Source organism: Sphaeramia orbicularis, chromosome 9 (assembly GCF_902148855.1).
Source record: "Sphaeramia orbicularis chromosome 9, fSphaOr1.1, whole genome shotgun sequence".
NCBI classification, from domain to species: domain Eukaryota; kingdom Metazoa; phylum Chordata; class Actinopteri; order Kurtiformes; family Apogonidae; genus Sphaeramia; species Sphaeramia orbicularis.
In genome coordinates, this window is record NC_043965.1 from 50,273,247 (window position 1) to 50,291,542 (window position 18,296).

The 18,296-nt window shown below is 36.9% G+C and overlaps 1 protein-coding gene across 4 annotated transcripts in view; it reads left to right on the forward strand.

Annotated features, from left to right (window-relative positions):
* The first annotated feature begins 7,602 nt into the window (after window positions 1-7,602).
* Window positions 7,603-18,296, forward strand: part of LOC115425989 (endophilin-B2-like) — a 56,646-nt gene continuing 45,952 nt past the window's right edge. For 2 of the 4 annotated variants that reach the window (XM_030143895.1, XM_030143896.1), the window contains exons 1-4: window positions 7,603-7,737; window positions 10,409-10,550; window positions 11,973-11,984; window positions 18,136-18,264. In XM_030143895.1, coding sequence (XP_029999755.1) covers window positions 7,675-7,737; window positions 10,409-10,550; window positions 11,973-11,984; window positions 18,136-18,264 — 346 coding nt within the window. In that variant the 5' untranslated portion in view covers window positions 7,603-7,674. The remainder of the gene's footprint in view (window positions 7,738-10,408; window positions 10,551-11,972; window positions 11,985-18,135; window positions 18,265-18,296) is intronic. The other 2 variants (XM_030143897.1, XM_030143898.1) reach the window with 1 other exon arrangement.

An 18,296-nucleotide genomic window follows, 5' to 3' on the forward strand; every position in this document is an offset into this window, starting at 1 on the left:
CATCGCAGGGCACAGCACATCATAATGTACTTTATTGTTGTATTGTTTTGGTTTTCTTTTTCTTTTTTTTCTCCTTATTTTAAAATGTGTTTGTCTGACTGTCTTTTCATTCATTCATTCATTCATTTTTCTGCAAGAAAGGAAATACAATATATAATGCATTTTAGATACAAAATCTTGAGTTGTTTTTCTTTATTTAACCCATCGAATCCGTCCCACATACATACAAACTGCCATTAAACATGAACCAATAAGAAACAAACAAACAAAAAAATTAAAGCTGCAGGCAGCAATGGTTGGTACCTTGCACTCTGGTCCAGTTCCCGTCCATGTTTAGTTTTCACAGTTTTATATATATATTCATTATTTAGCATTTTGTGTGTGTGTGTAAATATCTTAACTATCTTCCTTTATTAATTCTCAATTTTCTCGTCCTAGTTTGTTACCAGTCCTGGCACAAAAAGTGTTATTTGAAACACAAGGTGAACATCACTGAACCTCTGCCAGAGGTAAGTGTTTTAGTAGAAATTATTCTCAGTGAAATGCTTTCCAACAGTGGCGATTTCTCATAGACTGCAAGGGAAGCCCGGCTTCCCCTAAAATTATGAAAATTAAGTGGTTAAATATGTTCGGTTGTGTTGACATTTTATTGACAACAAATGCGTTAGAACACGTTCATCTTAAAGATGAGTTCGTCCAGAATCAGCTTTATCACAAACCAGCGGATGCGATGTTGTTCACTTCTCCTCCATTTCCGTGTCTCTGTTTTCTCATACGACCTCTGCTCAGTGCATTTGTCCGTAGACTGTGGGCGTCTATGGGCTTCAATGGGACTGAATGGAACAGTTTTTTTCATTGCCTCAAAACTGGACGGTAATTGGATAAATGCCACGATGTTTTCCCGCCTCCGGACGCCGGGCATCTCTGGGGGTGAATGGAGCTGTGGGCGGTGTTTGGAACACGTTAGCTGTCATGAAAGATGATGAGATAACTGCTACTGTGCGAAGTGACTTCTCCATTCTTCAGCTGGCCCAGTCATTTTTTAACAAACATGGACAGGATCCCACCAAATATGACTACATTCGCCAGACACTCCAAGAAAGTGGAAGACTTCTGCTTAAGCTTTACAGTGTATTCTCAATTCATACTCTTGAGGATGCTGTGAGACAGTAAATTTTGATGTGGTTATCAAAGTGGTAAAGACCGTGTCTGGGTATGATGAAGAAAAGCACTGCTACCGTACTCCAAGCCTCGCTCTAAAGTTGGGTCACTCACTGCAGAAAGTCAGTAAGTAACATTTTACAATGCAGAGCACTGAAAGCACAAGACAGTAAGCTGATGAAGTCAACCCAGAGTTTCAAAACCCTCTATGCTACAAAGTGGTCTGAACTCATTTCCCACACGACTTTAACTACGCTGAGTGAGCAGTACTTTAACCAGCCTTCCACTCGTCCTCTCATGGAAGATGTTCAGCATTTTCATAGACATCTGGAGAAGACTACAGAACAAGCATTGAAGGACTTGGAAGACCACAATCACCCAAATCATTTAGTGAACTTTGTAAAACCACCATGGCAAATGTAATACTTTTTAATAGGAGAAGAGGGGGAGAAATTTCAAAGCTGATGCTGAATGGCTTTCTGGAGAGAGACGCAAGTGCCCTGCACAAGGATGCCGCTTTTGGACTGACACAATTTGAACTTCACCTTTGTCAACACTTCAGTCGTGTTGAATTAAGGGGTGAAAGAGGCCAGAAAGTTGCAGTGTTACTTTCCCCAGACATGGTGAAGACCATAACATGCCTAATACAGAAAAGAAAAGATTGTGGTGTTCTGGCAGAAAACCTGTTTCTGTTTGCTTGACCTCATTGTCTGACTCCCTACAAAGGACAGGACTGTTTGAGGCTGTATGCAAGTGAATGAAGGGCTAAAAACCCTGAACTCTTAACTCTTTCCCCGCCAGAGCATTTTCCAGTGAGTTGGTAGCCAGCGCCAGCCGTTTTGGTCATTTTCACTAATCTTTGGAGGCTCACTGAAAATGTTGTGTTAGGAGTATGTGAACACTGAATACATCAAAAGAAAGAACAGAACTTCAACTTTTAAACACAAAAAACTATTTTATTCTATCTTTATTCGTTCGTGAGATATAAACATTTGAATATTGGTCATTTTCAGGAAAAAAATGAATTTTGAGCAAAAAGCTGAGAAAATTGCATTTTTTTCAAAGATATTGATTTTCAAGAGAAAACTGATTTCCTATTTACATTTTTGACTCTTTCTTATTTACCAACAGTAACGCTGTCTTCAAAATCACAAAATAAAATAATAATAACAGCAATAATAGTAACAAACAGCTCTAAGATATCCCATCATTCCACAAAATGTTAGGGGAATCCACACCAAACTTTAGACCGAACATCTTCTAAAGCACCAGGTTCCTTCTAAACTTTGCACATTTACATACATCAGTTATAAGTCTAACACATAGTAGTTTAGCTTTTGGATATAAACACCTCAATATTCCTCATTTTCAAGAAAAAAAAGAAACAAATGCACTAAATACTGTAGATTTCTGGCCTTTGGCTGCACCAGGTCCTCCTGTTGGACCAGCTGCTGTGTTTGATCTGTAAATAATTCTATGGACATCTAGTTATTTATCTCTGTATGAATATATGTATTTATTTATTTCATACAAAAGCCAAATCCAAAAGTGTCTTCCATGTGTCCTGCTGACATTCTACAGCTGAATATGTTCTGTGTCCTCAGTCTGAATCTGAACTCACTCTAACAGATGCAGACTAGCTGTCCTTTGTCTTGTCCCATGTCTGTATGTCTGTCTTCTCCTTGAATGTCCACTAGAAATGTCTCTTTTCTCTTCCTCCTGTCTGTCAGTGTCTCCGTGTCGCTCTGTGCCCCCGCCCCCCCCCGCCCCCCCACCCGTACCTCCGTGTCGGACCTGAGCCGCTCCTTGTTTCCCGTGTTCCGTGTCCGTCTCCCTCACCTTCTATTTCTCCGTTCCTGTCTCTAAATGGTTCTTCTGTAGCTCCATCATATATTGAATTGTCAGACTCTGTCTCCATAATCATCTTTAAGGCTTTTGAAACTGCGCGCGGTTCCTGCACAGTCTGCACTTCCTCATTCAGTGACTGCCGCTGGATGCGTTGCCATGGGATACGGAGACTCCAGTGCAAAAACGTTAAACCCGGCCCGTCATTTTTCCGAAAAAGTTGCTTAATTGTTTGTTTTTGGACTAAGGAAAGTAATTCACATGATCCACAACACCTCCAACTACAGTATAACAGTGAAAACACGGATTGACGGAAAATCTCGTCATTGGCGGGGAAGCGTTGGGAAGCAATTGACGGAATATCTCGTCAATGGCGGGGAAAGAGTTAAAGTCAACACAATTATACAAACATGTCACAACTTTGTCACAGATCTTGAACCTCAAGAATCACAAGTTGGAGCAAGTTGCTGACTTTCTCGGCCATGATATTTGCATTCATCAGGAATATTACAGACTTCCAGAGGATACTACCCAAATGGCTAAAATATCCAAACTGCTGCTTGCCATGGAGAGAGGGTCTCAGAAGCCTTCGAGGTAAAAACACTTGAGGAGACATGGGTGTCCATGTTAAATTCACAATGGCTACATTCAGAAAGCAGGTCTTAATGCATAATTTGGATTTTTTGGTGAAATCCAATTTTTTGTGTGCTCGCTCCTTACACACATTTAATTCAACTTCTATCAGTCTTGAGTATGAACTGAATGCGACCCTGAAGTGACCCACATGCGCAAAAGAGGCCCTGACATAATTAGGAATGAGGCCATACGTCATATCTAGGGATGTCCGATAATATCGGCCCACCTATATTATCGGCCTGGTATTGGCATAAAAATGTAATATCAGTGAATATCGTTATCAGTTTTTTTGCCTATCATTAAAACCAATAAAATAATGCCTTGATTTCACCGGCATTTACCGACACGTAAATGAAGCATTATTTGTAGATGAAAGAAATGTGCAGTTTTCAAAACTGTACAGTAGAGTTGCCACACTGTAATAGACTCATGGAGGGAGGGAGAGAAAATAAATAAATATGGCATTTTTTCCACAACTTAAGTTGAAGTATGTATTCTTTGCACAGTGTTTACATTTTGAAAGACTTGTTGCATTTGAGAATGCATCCAATGGGGCATCACAATAAAATTAGGCATGATGTGTTAATTCCATGACAGGAGATATGTGATGTTGCCTAAAATTAGTTTAATATCCCACATATATCGGCAGCAGTATCGGTAGATATCGGAATCAGAAATTAAGCGTTGGACAATATCGGCATATCAGTTTTTGGCAAAAAAGCCAATATCGGACATCCCTAGTCATATCACATGAAATACCTGGAAGGCTGCGCCATTTTGAACTTACAAGCTATCGGTTGCTATGGGCAACAGCGTAGTACCAACATGCAGGAAAGAGCTGTATAAATCAAGATTTAAGATTTTATTTTTTGCTTCCATATCCTCCAGAGGAACTGTTACTGGGCATCTGTCTATCAGGCTGGATACCGTGTTCCAGGCAGTAAAGCTCTCAGCATGCATTGCTAATCTGTACACCTGCCTGGTCCACATGCAGATACACTCAACCTGGAGAAAAACATTGTCGTATTTAAGTTTTGTGGAGGAACATATACAGTAAGTATTCATACAAAAACATGAAAGATCTCAGCGTAACTGCAAACAGTGTTACTGTGTCCCATTAGGTTCATACTGTCTACTAGAACTTATAATTACTATACTACTATACTTATACTTATTCTGACAAAGGCTACAGGTTGTAGCCGAAACATGTCAAGGTAAAAGAATTAACTTTTTTTCCATCTGTCTGACAAAAAAGAAAACAGAAAAAGAAATCTTTACAAGTCTTACTGTGATTGCTATCTGGCATAAAAGCATATAGAGTATAAATTAGCAAAATATCTCTCCTCTGTCAGAGATATAAAACATAGATTTTGACCAAATACAGCCTCAGTGACTGTGTTTAAATACAGAGAAACAACCAGGAAAGACAACAGAGGAAAATCTCTGAGGCGATAGGTGTGGTAATGACAGACATGCACTTCCTCTTGAAGTGTGACAAATAGTACTGGAGTTAAATACTTTAAGAAACTTGATACTTTCGTCAAAAACCTCACAGATTGATGATGAGGAAAACAAATGCAACCGCACAATGTCACTGAATCGGCACTGTAAAATCACTGAATGTAGCACATACTATTTGTATAGCCTGTTCAGACCCCGAGTAGCTAATCGGGAAATTAGGGAGGATTCCTGATGGGCCGGCTCATGTCAGTGTCAAGTTTGGGCCGGTTGGATGGGAAAAATAATTTTGACACTTATCTGTCACTTATCTAATCTTCTTCTTGAATTCATTTCTCCATTCATCTGACAGCACAGTCCCTACATCGCAGTAGATTAAATGGTTTCTACCATCTGAGGGAATTCTTCCTTCCCAAATGATTCAGTTGGTTGGGCCCACAAGTTGTCTTTTCTGGAGTGGTAAAATTAAATATAGCAACAGAATAGCGCAAAGCATCAGTGGGTGGTGATGGAGGGCAGAAAGAGGCCAGGTGGAGCTCAAAAGGCCAAGTTAAAGAAAAGAAAGGTGCTGGAAGAAGATTCGGCCAAATGTGTGAAATGAACAGACCTGTTTTCCAGGGGATGGACCCCAGTTGCAGCCAGTAAAGAGAGATATGGAAATTATTTTATATTGTGAGTGTATAAGGGTATTACGCAACATTTGCAATGTCAGCTTAGGGTAGTTTATTTTGTAGAGCCCAATATACAACAGTAATCACAAATGTCCAGTTTCAAGCTGAAAATAATCAACATAATTTCGAAGTGTAATATATTTAATGAGTGTAAACCTAACAATAGAGCACCCCTCTGTTGGAAAGAAAAATGCAATTTTAATTTTAAATGATTTTAATTTAAATTTATTGCTCCTGTACAAAGGTAAATATGTTTTCACCTTTATCATATTTTTTACCTTATAAATCTTTATCTGATTTAAATTTGAAGTAACATATTGTTAAGTGAAGTGTTTTCTGTTAACTTACCTACATATACCTGAACTTATACCCAATAAAAAGGCATTGTAAGAGCTAGTTGCTGTTTCATTTATTCAAATTCCTCCTTCATGGAAAAAGTGGGCCGGTTTCAGCTTGAAACTCCCGGGCTAAAAAAGGGGCCCATTCCGGCCCTGAGCCTCTTATACATGTGAAATACATACTTGCATAATGTGTGTTTACAGTTTACAGGGAGGAATCCTCTGTTTTATCCACAATAATGCAATTTTTTCAACTCATTCAATTATATCATTTTTTAAGATTTTCCATAAGCTATAGCGCTAACTTAGCTAAGCTAAATCATCATCACCTTAGGCAGGAAGAAATTTTAAAAGTGTGTTTAAAAAAAAATTACTGTGGTTTTAAACAATTGTGAAAGCTTAAGAAAAAAAAATCTTAAATCAAAAGTCATCTAGAAAGTTTTAACTATAATTCACCAAAATTTCTGAATGTAGGGAGGAGGTGGGAGGAAAGAAAACATACTGTCACATATTATTGGCTTAGGGCCACTAAAAGACTTCTCCTATTGGCTGAATGCAAAATTGTCGACAGAATTTTCAGAAACAATGCTTTTATTAAAAAAAAAAAAAAAAAAAATAGCGTTTGATTTTTTAAAAACGTACCTGGAAAAATATTCTTAAGCTCCTGTACTTTTGTTTTGTTAGTGACACAACACGCAAAGATCTCTATGGTATGCAGAGCCAAAACCATGATAATAATTAAAATAATTTGAGATAACTGACAGTATACAGCAGATATAACAGAGCCCTGGCAACATTATAACTAAATGGAATGGGGTCGGTAAATATATCCTATTTTTGACAAGTTGAAATATAAATTAAGAGGTAATAGAAACATATGAAGACATGACATTGAGAAAGATATTCAAATTCTATTATTTTGTATCTTACAGTTTCACATTCTGATTTTATTAAACACAGGATTGAATCACACCTCCCATTTGACAGTGGGGTAACAGTAACGACCATAAAGACTGATACCTGTAATTGTCATTAGTAATCACAGTTTTTCGTTGGAAAACAAAGGTGAAAACACGTCATTTCGCCAGCAAACACTAAATTACAGTAGGTAAGTGTGTCAATTGACAGTTGTCACCACAAACAAAAATAGAATCCGGCCTGACAACATTTTTCAGAGCTCATGCAAACGTGACAGTGACGCTGCAAATATCTGATGAAAGTGTAAAACCACAGAAGAAAGATGGAATGAGCTAAAACACAAAACAATGACAAGGAATTGTTTTTTTCTTTTTCATACTTTGTATTTTGTTGATAATACTTACATTTTTAACTTAAGTTGTTATACTTTTACAGGAGTACTTTCACAGTGCGGTATTGGTGAGAAAAAAACGTAAATACTTCTTGCTCCATGCATATTTTATTCACAATAAAACACCTTTATTCAAAGTGCTGAGGCCTCGTTCGACGTGGTCACGTGACTGGTTCGTGCCGTAACGTCTACCAGCCCGGTGTCGAGTAGTCTGTTGCTCCGAGTGTAACATCACTAGCTAGCAGATACACACAACATGGATTTCAATGTAAAGAAATTAGCCTCCGGGGCTGGGGTGTTCTTCACACGAGCTGTCCAGGTAACTGATACTCATTTCGAGCGCTGAGCTTCGGCTGATACTCTCTTTAATTTTGACAGCCAGCTGGTAGCTACCTACTAACGTTACCGACTAACGTTACCGTACTGCCTCTGACTTTGCTGTACTTTCCAATGGCAAGCTAACACCAAGCTGGATGAAAACCCCAAAATAGAAAAGCAAGACAGATATTAAGCTAATGCTACGTTACGGTGATAATTTCGGCCTACATTATAATAAAAATGGGCTAGTCTATTTGCTGTGGTTAGCAGTGTTGTTAGCCGCTAATGTAATGTAATCTTTATTGCAAGTTAGCCGACCGCACGCTAGTTTGAATAAATCCTACGTTCAGATAACAGCTTTAACTTGCTGATAGCCAAAATGCATTTGCTGGCTATGACTGGAATAAGTTGCGGTTGATGCAGCCCCAGTGTTTGCTGTATCCTCTACTATCCAGGAGATGGATCTCATTGAAGAGCGTAGAGAAGCAGCTGTGTACTGCACTTTAATTTATGCTAGTGTATTAACCTTAACCATACGCAAAGTGTTCAACCTAACCAGCTAGTCCTCATCTTTAAATTCTTCTCTTGTGGACAAAAGAAGTAGACTCTCACAGAACACATGCATTAAATTATAAATCTTGCTTTTTTCCGCCTTGCCTAAGTTTGTTTTGCTAATGTGCTCATTGTCGCTACCAGTGGCAGGTGGTGGAAAGTGACAGTAAAGCTGTAGTGTAAGAGATAACAGCAGCACCATCTCCAGTAGGCTACAGAATAGCGTATATAACATGTACCCTTGAGGCTTGTGTCTTGAATTAAATAGTATTCTACCAATGTATGATCTAAACCAAATATTCCTACCTTCCATGTGTTCTAGCTTTTGAATGAATAGTTTTCCCATTGCATATCCGTAATACAAAAAGACATTAGCTTTACCCACAAGGACTCAGTGTGACTTCTGTGGCAGTTATCAAATGAATTTTTCTTTCTATTTAATCCATTCTTAGTGATTTATCACCATTTATAATAATATTATCCTCTGAATTTTGCATTTTTTCCAGTGGCAATTATCTATTTTTCTATGTTTAGCTAATTGACTGATCTTGTAGATGTTCATAAAAGCTCAGAGTCAAAGGTTATTGTATCAAAACAGAAAAAAAAACTGAAGAAATAGTGACTTTTTCAGTAAAATCTATCATTAACTGAACATAAACTCAGTGTCCATCCACTGTCATTAATCAAACTCTATGGGTTTTACTGGTGAATCCACATTGTAGAAGACGACTGTGTTTCTACATTCACGAGGGAGCCTCTGAACGTCCAAATGGGCCATATCTGATGACTATGAAAAGATGACAAACTGTGTTTTACATCAGTTATTTACATGTATTGCTAGAATTAGTGGATCAACAGTTTAGATCCGTAGATGCTTTTGATCGACGGTAGATATTTGGGTCTTCATGGGTTAGACTAGCCCTAATATAGTCAAGTCTTGTTTTGCAATAAGACACATGTAGACACTGATATGATATAGACATATTTTAATAATTCATATATGGTGGCAGAATAAATGAATAGTGTTTAAAGTAGTATTTCAAAGTTATTGAACTGATGTATGTTGCGACACAGAAAGATTTAACCATGTTCCCCTCTATGTCATCAGAAAAGGAAAAATCAATGATGCTCAGTTTAACAAATGAGTAGTTTTTGAGGTTCAGTGGGCATCCTCCACTAGGTCCTCTACACTGTTTTATTTTGTAGTATTGTGGCCTGCACAATTTTGTTTTGTGCGATAGGCACACCTTACTTGTCCAGAGAGTAGAATCAGCAGGAGAGATTTCTACCTAATAGAGGTCAAGAGCCAGACTGTCTCTAAACCAGAGTGGCTCAATGTGCAGAAGACCAGGATTTATGTTTTATCCAACTGGTTTCAAACAATGTGCTTGGGTTTACAAGAGAAAGGATTTACATGTTGGGTTTGTAAATGCACATCTGCTCTATATTCCCACTTTCAGTAAATGTTCAGTGTAGGGCTGCATGATTAATCGATTTTAAATCGAAATTGGATTATTTAATTAGGACGATGTTTAAAAAAAGGTAATCGTCAAATCGAATTTCATCTCTCTCATGTCTCAGGGCTGCGCACGTCCGGGCTACAGTAGGCTCCTCCTCCTAAATGTGAGAGCGGTCTCCACAGTCTTTGGTCTCCACATACCAGTACAAAAATACTGGTACTATGGAGAGTGGGAAGTTCATGGCTTGAAGTCACAAGAGCAAGTTGGTTGTGTAGAATTGGTATGGCTTTGAAGTTTCTGATGAAGTCCTAACCATTCCTCACTGCAAACTCTGCCTGAAGGCGGTACCAGTCAAACACAGCAGCACAACCAACTTATTTCAGCATCTCAAACATCATCACATGCCAGAGTGGGAGCAGTGCATTGCATTGCGGGCTGCACATGAAAATGATATGCCGGTGAAAACCACACTTTCACACTGGACCTTCAAAGTGCACACAGTCACACTACTTCTAATAACTTGTTTCAGTAGGCTGTCATTGGAAGCAGCTGTTTTGTTATAGTGTATCTGTGAGGGTTTCAATTCTGACTCTTTCTCGGTAAGAAAAGTTTAGAAGGGAATAGAGTTTAATGTTTCCCATTCTGTGTGTTCTGTTGCAGTTCACAGAGGAGAAGCTGGGTCAAGCTGAAAAGACTGAGTTGGATGCTCACTTTGAAAACCTGATGAGCCGTGCAGACTGCACCAAAAACTGGACTGAGAAAATATACAGACAGACTGAAGTCCTGCTGCAGCCCAACCCAAGTATGACATTAGTAACACACAAGTAACCTAGGGAGTGTGTAATCTTTAGGAAGAACTACTGCCAGCTCTAATTTCACTATTAGTTAAACAGTAACCACATCTTTTATAGTTTAAATATTTAAAATTTTGTATTTGCTATTAGAGAAAATCATGAAAATTCGTATTACATTGTAAAGCCAGTGTCAAAAAATACAATGATGCATTACACTGTTGCTTGTCAGGTGACTATTACAGGACCTTTAAATCAAAACCTAAGTAACTGTGGTACTACAGTCATGGTTCCCCTTCATCATAGAACCCAGAGCTATGTATAAGAACTCGGGAAACTATGTACTAGGAACTAAACCTGCAGTAAAAGTTATAGTTTTTCATTTATGGCTCCATAGTTGAAGTGCTTCTGCTCCTGTGGCTGAGCTTACTGACTGTAACTGAGTGGTCAAACACAAGACTTAAGCCTGCTAACATTTGGCCTGCAATGTAAATCTATGTCAAATGTATGTTAAAATTGCATGTGGAACTTCAAATCAGCTTAAATGAAACCAAAAATAAAATGCCTCAGGTGAAGATTTGGAGGCTTGTTAGTGTCAACAATATTCACTATGATAAAATCTATATGGCATTTTCCATCAGTGTACAGTTACACAGCATTCATTAGTCATATATGGAGTAATAATACTTCATGTGCATGTGTTAATCCGCTTACTACAATTTGTGTTGTATTATTAGGCTAACCATATTCAATACATACACTAGTATTAATGTTTTAGAATGGTTTCCTTCCATTCAGACAACCAGGATTCAGTCTGTGTCATGAAATCTATAAAAACACTTTTTATACCTGACAGTTGTTTGAGATGGGTTATAAACTGTAGCTACTTTAAGTTTTCTACTAAAGTTAAGTCCTAGACATGTGGTAATTCAGCTGTCTGTGGGTTAAATATGATTTCAGTTGTCCTCCTGCTGATTTACACTCCCATATCAGAGGTTGAGTCACCTGATGAACTGTAACCTCACTAAAAAAAAGTTTCTTCTGAGGATTTTCATTAAATTGTGTAGTGATGATGGGTTCAAAGAATGATGATTCAGGTACTTCCATTCATTTTGTAATACAAAATGAATTAAAACTAATTAAAAGAGGAATTTGTCCCAGGTAGGCAGAGAATGTAGCCAGCTTACAAGTGCATATGCAGATGATAAGAAACTCATTTGTAGTAAAGTAAAGGATAGTAAAGGACTGAAACATGCCAAGCCACCTATGTGTAGAAATAATAACTGTCACATTGAGTACAGTAAGTTGCCTATAACATAAAACTTAACTATTAACAATGATTATTTTTAGTTAGTCTTATAGAGCTGATATAAAATGCCGCATTGGAGAATAGGGAGCTCTAACTTGTGACTTTTTGATTCTCCATGCTACAGTTGATCACACTGGTGAGTATTCTGCCTCCCTACTTCAGTCGCTGCTGTGGAATCCTTTCATGCCTGTGAATTATAAGTAAAGAGAAGTATCTGATGGACCAATCAAAACAGCACACTATACTGTTGTATTAAGACTTAAGTTGGTTGTAAATAAATATGTTAGACATTTTTTAAAAGCAACAAATTTCAAGCATCAGTTTGACCTCAATGCTGACCTGCAACATTACATAACTGAGGGTAAATGCTATTTTGGCACAGCTGATTGTGACTCAGCACATGGATGAATGGTTAGCCTGTGCCAAATGACTATCCCGCTGGGTGTTTGTCTGTGACAGCTGAAGTCCTGCCTTTTTACGTCACCCGTGTAGGAGCCTGAACATGAGATCTAGTTGACACTGCTCTGTCCTTCCTCCTCCCAAGGTGACCAGCTCAGGGCAAACTTCAAGTTTAGAGTTGCACTGTGATTAGCACCATCACTCATTTAAAATTCAACGCACAGAAATGAAGATGTCTTTTGGAGAAATTAATGTCCCCTTTAGGCACTTCTAAATGTGACCTCCAGATTAAGTTGTGTAGTTTATTTGCATACAGTGAGTGCAGTTGACACTTGAGAATTAAATTATATCTGGGTGCTTCTATGAAACTGGTACCTATAAAGAGGACATGGGGGCTAAAAATTTAAACCAGTTGTAGACTAATGATATGAAGCAAGGTTGGGTCTATTTTAAAAAATAAATACTTACTTAGATAATAGAGAAACTATTTTTCAGATAAAATCCATTTTTATATTATTTTTACATTATATTTAATATAAAAATCTGCATGTATCAAGGTTAAAAGGACATGAAAATTACGCACTACTATATTTTTGAATATCTTTTTATTCTCTCACAGGTACATTTTGGGAATCAAACTAATTTTTATTTATTTATTTATTTTATTTATTAGGATCCCCATTAGCTGATGCAGGACATCAGCTACTCTTCCTGGGGTCCTCCCAATTATGCAAGACAGAGTATTTAACAAAAATGACCACTGTTGCAAAATCATTCGCGATTTATATGCGTTTAACTGGGCAGGTTCTGCATGTAACGCAAGTGGACATGATGGGTCACATACAAAACCTGGAATGAGACTAAGATTCATGAAAAACCTACATGTCTGGATTAGAAAAACCACAAGAATCATCAAATTTAACACAGTGTCTTTATTTATAGCATTATATAAGACCATTTACAGCCATGTTTTCTAGATCAAATGCACCGACACCTAGGTAGTTTTCCCTGTCCCAGTTCTGGTCCTGTTTTTGGCCCCAATATTTTATTAAAAAATCATTAATTTTGGGATGGCTCAGAGGAAGAGTATAATTTTTTTTGCGTTTATCTGAGGTTATCATTAGGTACATCCTGGGAGTAAAAATGTCTAAATTTCTCTTTTAGTATTTGGTCTAAAAAAGCTGGCAAAGTGCCAGAAACCAAAATGTACCCAGTTTCATACAAGCACCCATCTATTATTTGCCATCTACATATGACACAAAGCCATAGAAGTGCACCCAGAAGAGGGGGCAGGATTTCAGCTCTCCATACTTCAGAGAAATCACCTCCCCATCACTTTTACCATTCACACTGGTTCTGCTCATATCCATAGTTTTCTCCATCTTCTTGGACTATTTCTGCTTATTTTTCCCTCGACATAGATAGTAGATGCTGTGATAGTGTGTAGTGATGTCTGTGTGTGCATAGTATTTAATACTCATAGTAGGTTTTCTGAATAAAGGTTTCAGGATGGAGTCTTTATTGATGCATAAAGATTTCCACGAGTACAATATATTGTTCTTGAAATGTAACTGTTAACTCAATAATTCCTTAGAATGTATTCTAAATCTATGAGTGTCCTCTGTTCATTAATGGAAAAATATTGAATATGAGGTTGATATGGCCATATGGAGGAGATGCCCTACCTGTAAACCTTTATTTCTAACTTTGTTAGTCTGTGTATTGTCTTTTTCAGACATAACTTCATGGAAACGAAACTTAATCTGTGATATTTATGGGCCAGATCAAGCGGTGACACGGGGACACATTTCATGTTCAGTAAGCTCTGTGTTGAAAACTACATAACTTATCTCCATGTTTAATACATGTATGAATAAGTTTCAGTAAGTACTTTCACATGACACATGTTACAAGTTACAGAAATAACATTTTGGGGTAAAAATACTTAAATTACTGCTGTGTGACACTGGGATTCAAAATGAACTTTTTTTTTTTTTTTTTCACTTTACGCAAATGTACTAAACACGCTGTTCCCATAAGAAACTGATCCTAAATGAAACGTAGGGCTTTATCTGTGATGTTAAACTACAATTGTGATCAATATTGGATAAAATTGTTTAAATGATAATTTTTTTATGAACACAAATATGTTGTGACATGGGGACAGCAGTTTGTCACTCTTAGTAGTCTTTGCTGGAACTAAAACACTACAAATATGCAAATAAATTTTTATTTAATATACATATTACAGCTGAAGTGTAATATGCAGCAAATAGCAGAACATATTTGACAAATAATTGGATGGTACATAACCTTTCTATAATCTTGTACTGTTGAATAATTAGTTCCTACAGAGTCACAGACTTAAAATATCACTTCTACAGACAAGAAAAAATATTATCAAAGTTAATTGTGCATTTACTTATATGAGTCCTTCTTAGATTTCATTTTGTATTGGTTATATCTTTATATCTGTTTTTCTACAAGTGAAACTGAAATTTTGTAAATAGTTCCATAAAATAGAGTTGTTGAGCTAAAAAATGAGCCTATTTGAGAAATGATGGACTTTAATTTTTGACACTGATGTTCACTTTCACTTGATCTGGCCCATATCTTAATTTAAGGAGAATGGCTTCCCCTCATTGTTTTTCTCATTATCTCTGTAGTGCTTGTGGAAAATATCTTGACTTCATAAATAGCTTTGTAAGTCTATAGATGTAGCTTTTCCATGATGGTCATTTATCTGACATAGCCAACATTAGACTTGGGTGGTGTGTTGCTAATAAGCTGTAGAAATGTGTGTAATATATTGGCTGTGTGACTGACTTACTTTTTGTTTCTATTTATTTTTTATTTCATTTTTTTAATACTTTATTTTTATACAAATTTTACAGTATACAGAACAAACAAATAAACAAAAAATGACCACTACAGTTAGAGCATCTAGGTTCAACCTTTAGACAAGTAAAATACAAACAGGTTCCGGACACATTAGGCAAAAAAGTCAAAATAAACATATGTGAGTCTAAGATTATACAAGTTCAAGGATTTCTTTGATTAACATAAACATCCCATTTTTTCTAGTTTTTTTTTTTACATTTGTCAGCAGTCAGTCTTAATAAGAAGGTCAGCCTTTCCATGCCATAAATTTCGTTCCCAACATGTGTCCAGTCCAAAACTGTTGGAGGATCTTTGCACATCCATTTTTGGGTTATGGCTATTTTTGCCCCTGCTAATAATATTAACAAACTAGAAAACTCCTCGGAGAGCGCAGACGTCCGCCAAGGCAGATCAGTACTCCCCCCCCCCCCCCCCCCCCCGCCGATCACCACCAAAATTAATCATTTGTTCCTTGTGCCAGTATCAACATTTCCTGAAATTTTCATCCAAATCCATCCATAACTTTTTGAGTTATCTTGCACACACAGACAGACAGACAGACCAACGCTGGCAAAAACATAACCTCAGCGGAGGTAAAGGTATCGGCCAGATTTCCTCATCTCGTGTGGTAGGTTACCCAAGTAATTCACAATAAAATCAAATGGTAAGTCCATTCCTATTATATTGTTGATTTCCTTTATTACCAACAACCAGTAGGGTGCAATCTTAACACAGTCCCAAAAAATGTGAAATTGCCCTGCCTTCACAGAGCCACAATTCCTCCAAGCTTTACTCATATTCTTACATTGTTTACTTTTGACATAAGCTGTAACAAAAACACATACAATGTTTTTCCATATAAATTCCCTCCATTGGCCTAAAGAAGAAGCTTCTTTTTCCCATATTACTTTAATATATGTTGCGGAAAGGTTCTTACATTTTTGTAGACATAGGTAAACTCTTAATAGTTGTTTTTTGGTAGAATTTCCTTTACATGAATCAATAAGAATTTTAACCAGACCAATGTCCTTCCCCTCCTCACATGTTTGTCAAAATAGTGTCTCATCTGAAGGTATCTAAACAAATCATGTTTTCCCAAATTGTATGTTTCTGACAGGTGTTGGTAACTTTCCAGAATATTTCTGTTTGAAATATTCCAATAACCAGTTATACCCTTTTGTGACCATTGTTTTAATCCAAAATTTGTTTTTGCTGGTAAAAAATCTGTATCAAAGGCTGGCCACCATAACAATCTGGCATTCCTCTCAGTATTTTTGTTTTTCAGTATTTTATATCATATGTCTAGTGGCACTGTTATCCATGTAGGAAGTTTTTGTTTTTATTAAAGATAAAAGTAGAAAGAAATAGCTATGGAATAAATTAACTCAAATTCAATTTGCAGAATATTAAAAACTATGTTATCTGATAACTTTTTTTTTTTTTTTTTTTAACTTTCTCTAACAGTTTATTGGCTTAGTTAATTTCCAGAGGCTCCACTATTATAACCAGCAATTATCTAAATGATGTTTGGTTGTGCACAAGTTGTGTACTGTTTTTATTTGGACAGATCTGTCTTTGCAAATTCATGGCCAGATTTCAACACACAAGAATGAGACAATGAAACTGCTGATGGTAATCCTCATCACTTGACAAACACATTAAATAGTAAAGACCATGTCCTGAATTAGTAGCAGTTGAAATATATTAGTAAAGAAGGGAATCAGGTGGGAAAATGAAGACACCACTCGAGGCTAATGAACATCAGTGTTGCAGTTGGTGAGTTCTCTGTGAGCCATTGGATTAGATGATCTCATTCATTCCAGTAATGTCTTTTCTTTCTGAAGCTGATATTGTTTTTACTAAGTGGTCTATACCTGTAACCTGATGAGTTTACAGGAAATGGACAAAATAGCAGACACCTTACAATACATCTTTGTTGAGAAGTACATTTCAATTCCTTTGTCCCCTATGTTTTGTAAGGAATGTTATTTTGTCTCACTGTGTTTTTCCACATTTAAGTTACAGATGCTGCAGCTGAATAAAGAAGTGTCTCATAATCTGACTGAATAAATACTATACCCAAAAACAATTTTCTTTTCCTAATGTACTCTGTACTGCCTCATGCAGTGCCTTGTAACCGTGCCTATGGCTGGATATGTGTTGAAATGGAGTGTTTTATGCAGCTGCTCTATTTTTTTGTTTGTTTGCCATAGAACGTAAATTACAACCTTTTAAATTATGTATTTCAGACTGCACACAGTTTGCAGACATGGGAAATATTCATTTTTCCAACTACTGTTGTTGCTTTATAATCCTGAAAATTTTAAAAATATGTTCTTCATCATATTCAATATTGTGTATTTGGAGATAAAGACTTATTTTGCAAAACTACTCCAAATTATAGAGATGAGAAGTGATTTAGAATGCCCAGTAATTTAAGTCACTAATGTACCTCTGTGCAGCTTTTACTACATTTGACCACTAGAGGGCTGAAACAACACACAAACACAGCTGACCGAGACATAGATCAAGTATCCCCAGCCCATAATGTTGTCACTGCTGCCTAATTTTACACTTGGTAGACTGAACCACATTTCACTTCTATTATTCTTCTTATATATCTGTTTTTGTTTCCTGTTACTGCATATTTATCCAGATTGGATGTAGTTCTATCTTTACACCAGAATGAGCAAACACCATACACATAAGTTTACTGAAAAAAGGTTCAATGCTGAATGTGTTGAGCAATGACATGGGCTATGAAAGCAAAAAAAAAAAAAAAAGAAAAAAGCTGCAAATGGTTAAAGTAGTACTATATTACATTTGAGAATGCAGATTCCCATTAGTTTTAGTAAATTCACCATACAGACTTCTTATACTACTATGGTGCTTTATTATTATTTTTGGGTATAGTTTCTATTTAATCAGAGTGAGGACTTAAAAAGAACTGACGGCCTCAAGTGCATCTTGATTGCCACAAATGAAACTTTCCTTGACTTTCTCTGCAGGTGCCAGGATTGAGGAGTTTCTCTATGAGAAGTTGGACAGGAAGGCACCGTCCAGAATTACCAATGCAGAGCTGCTGGGTCAGTATATGCAGGATGCAGCGGTGGAGTTTGGGGCTGGGGGTCCTTATGGTGAGTACACAAACACCTGAAAATGAAAACCA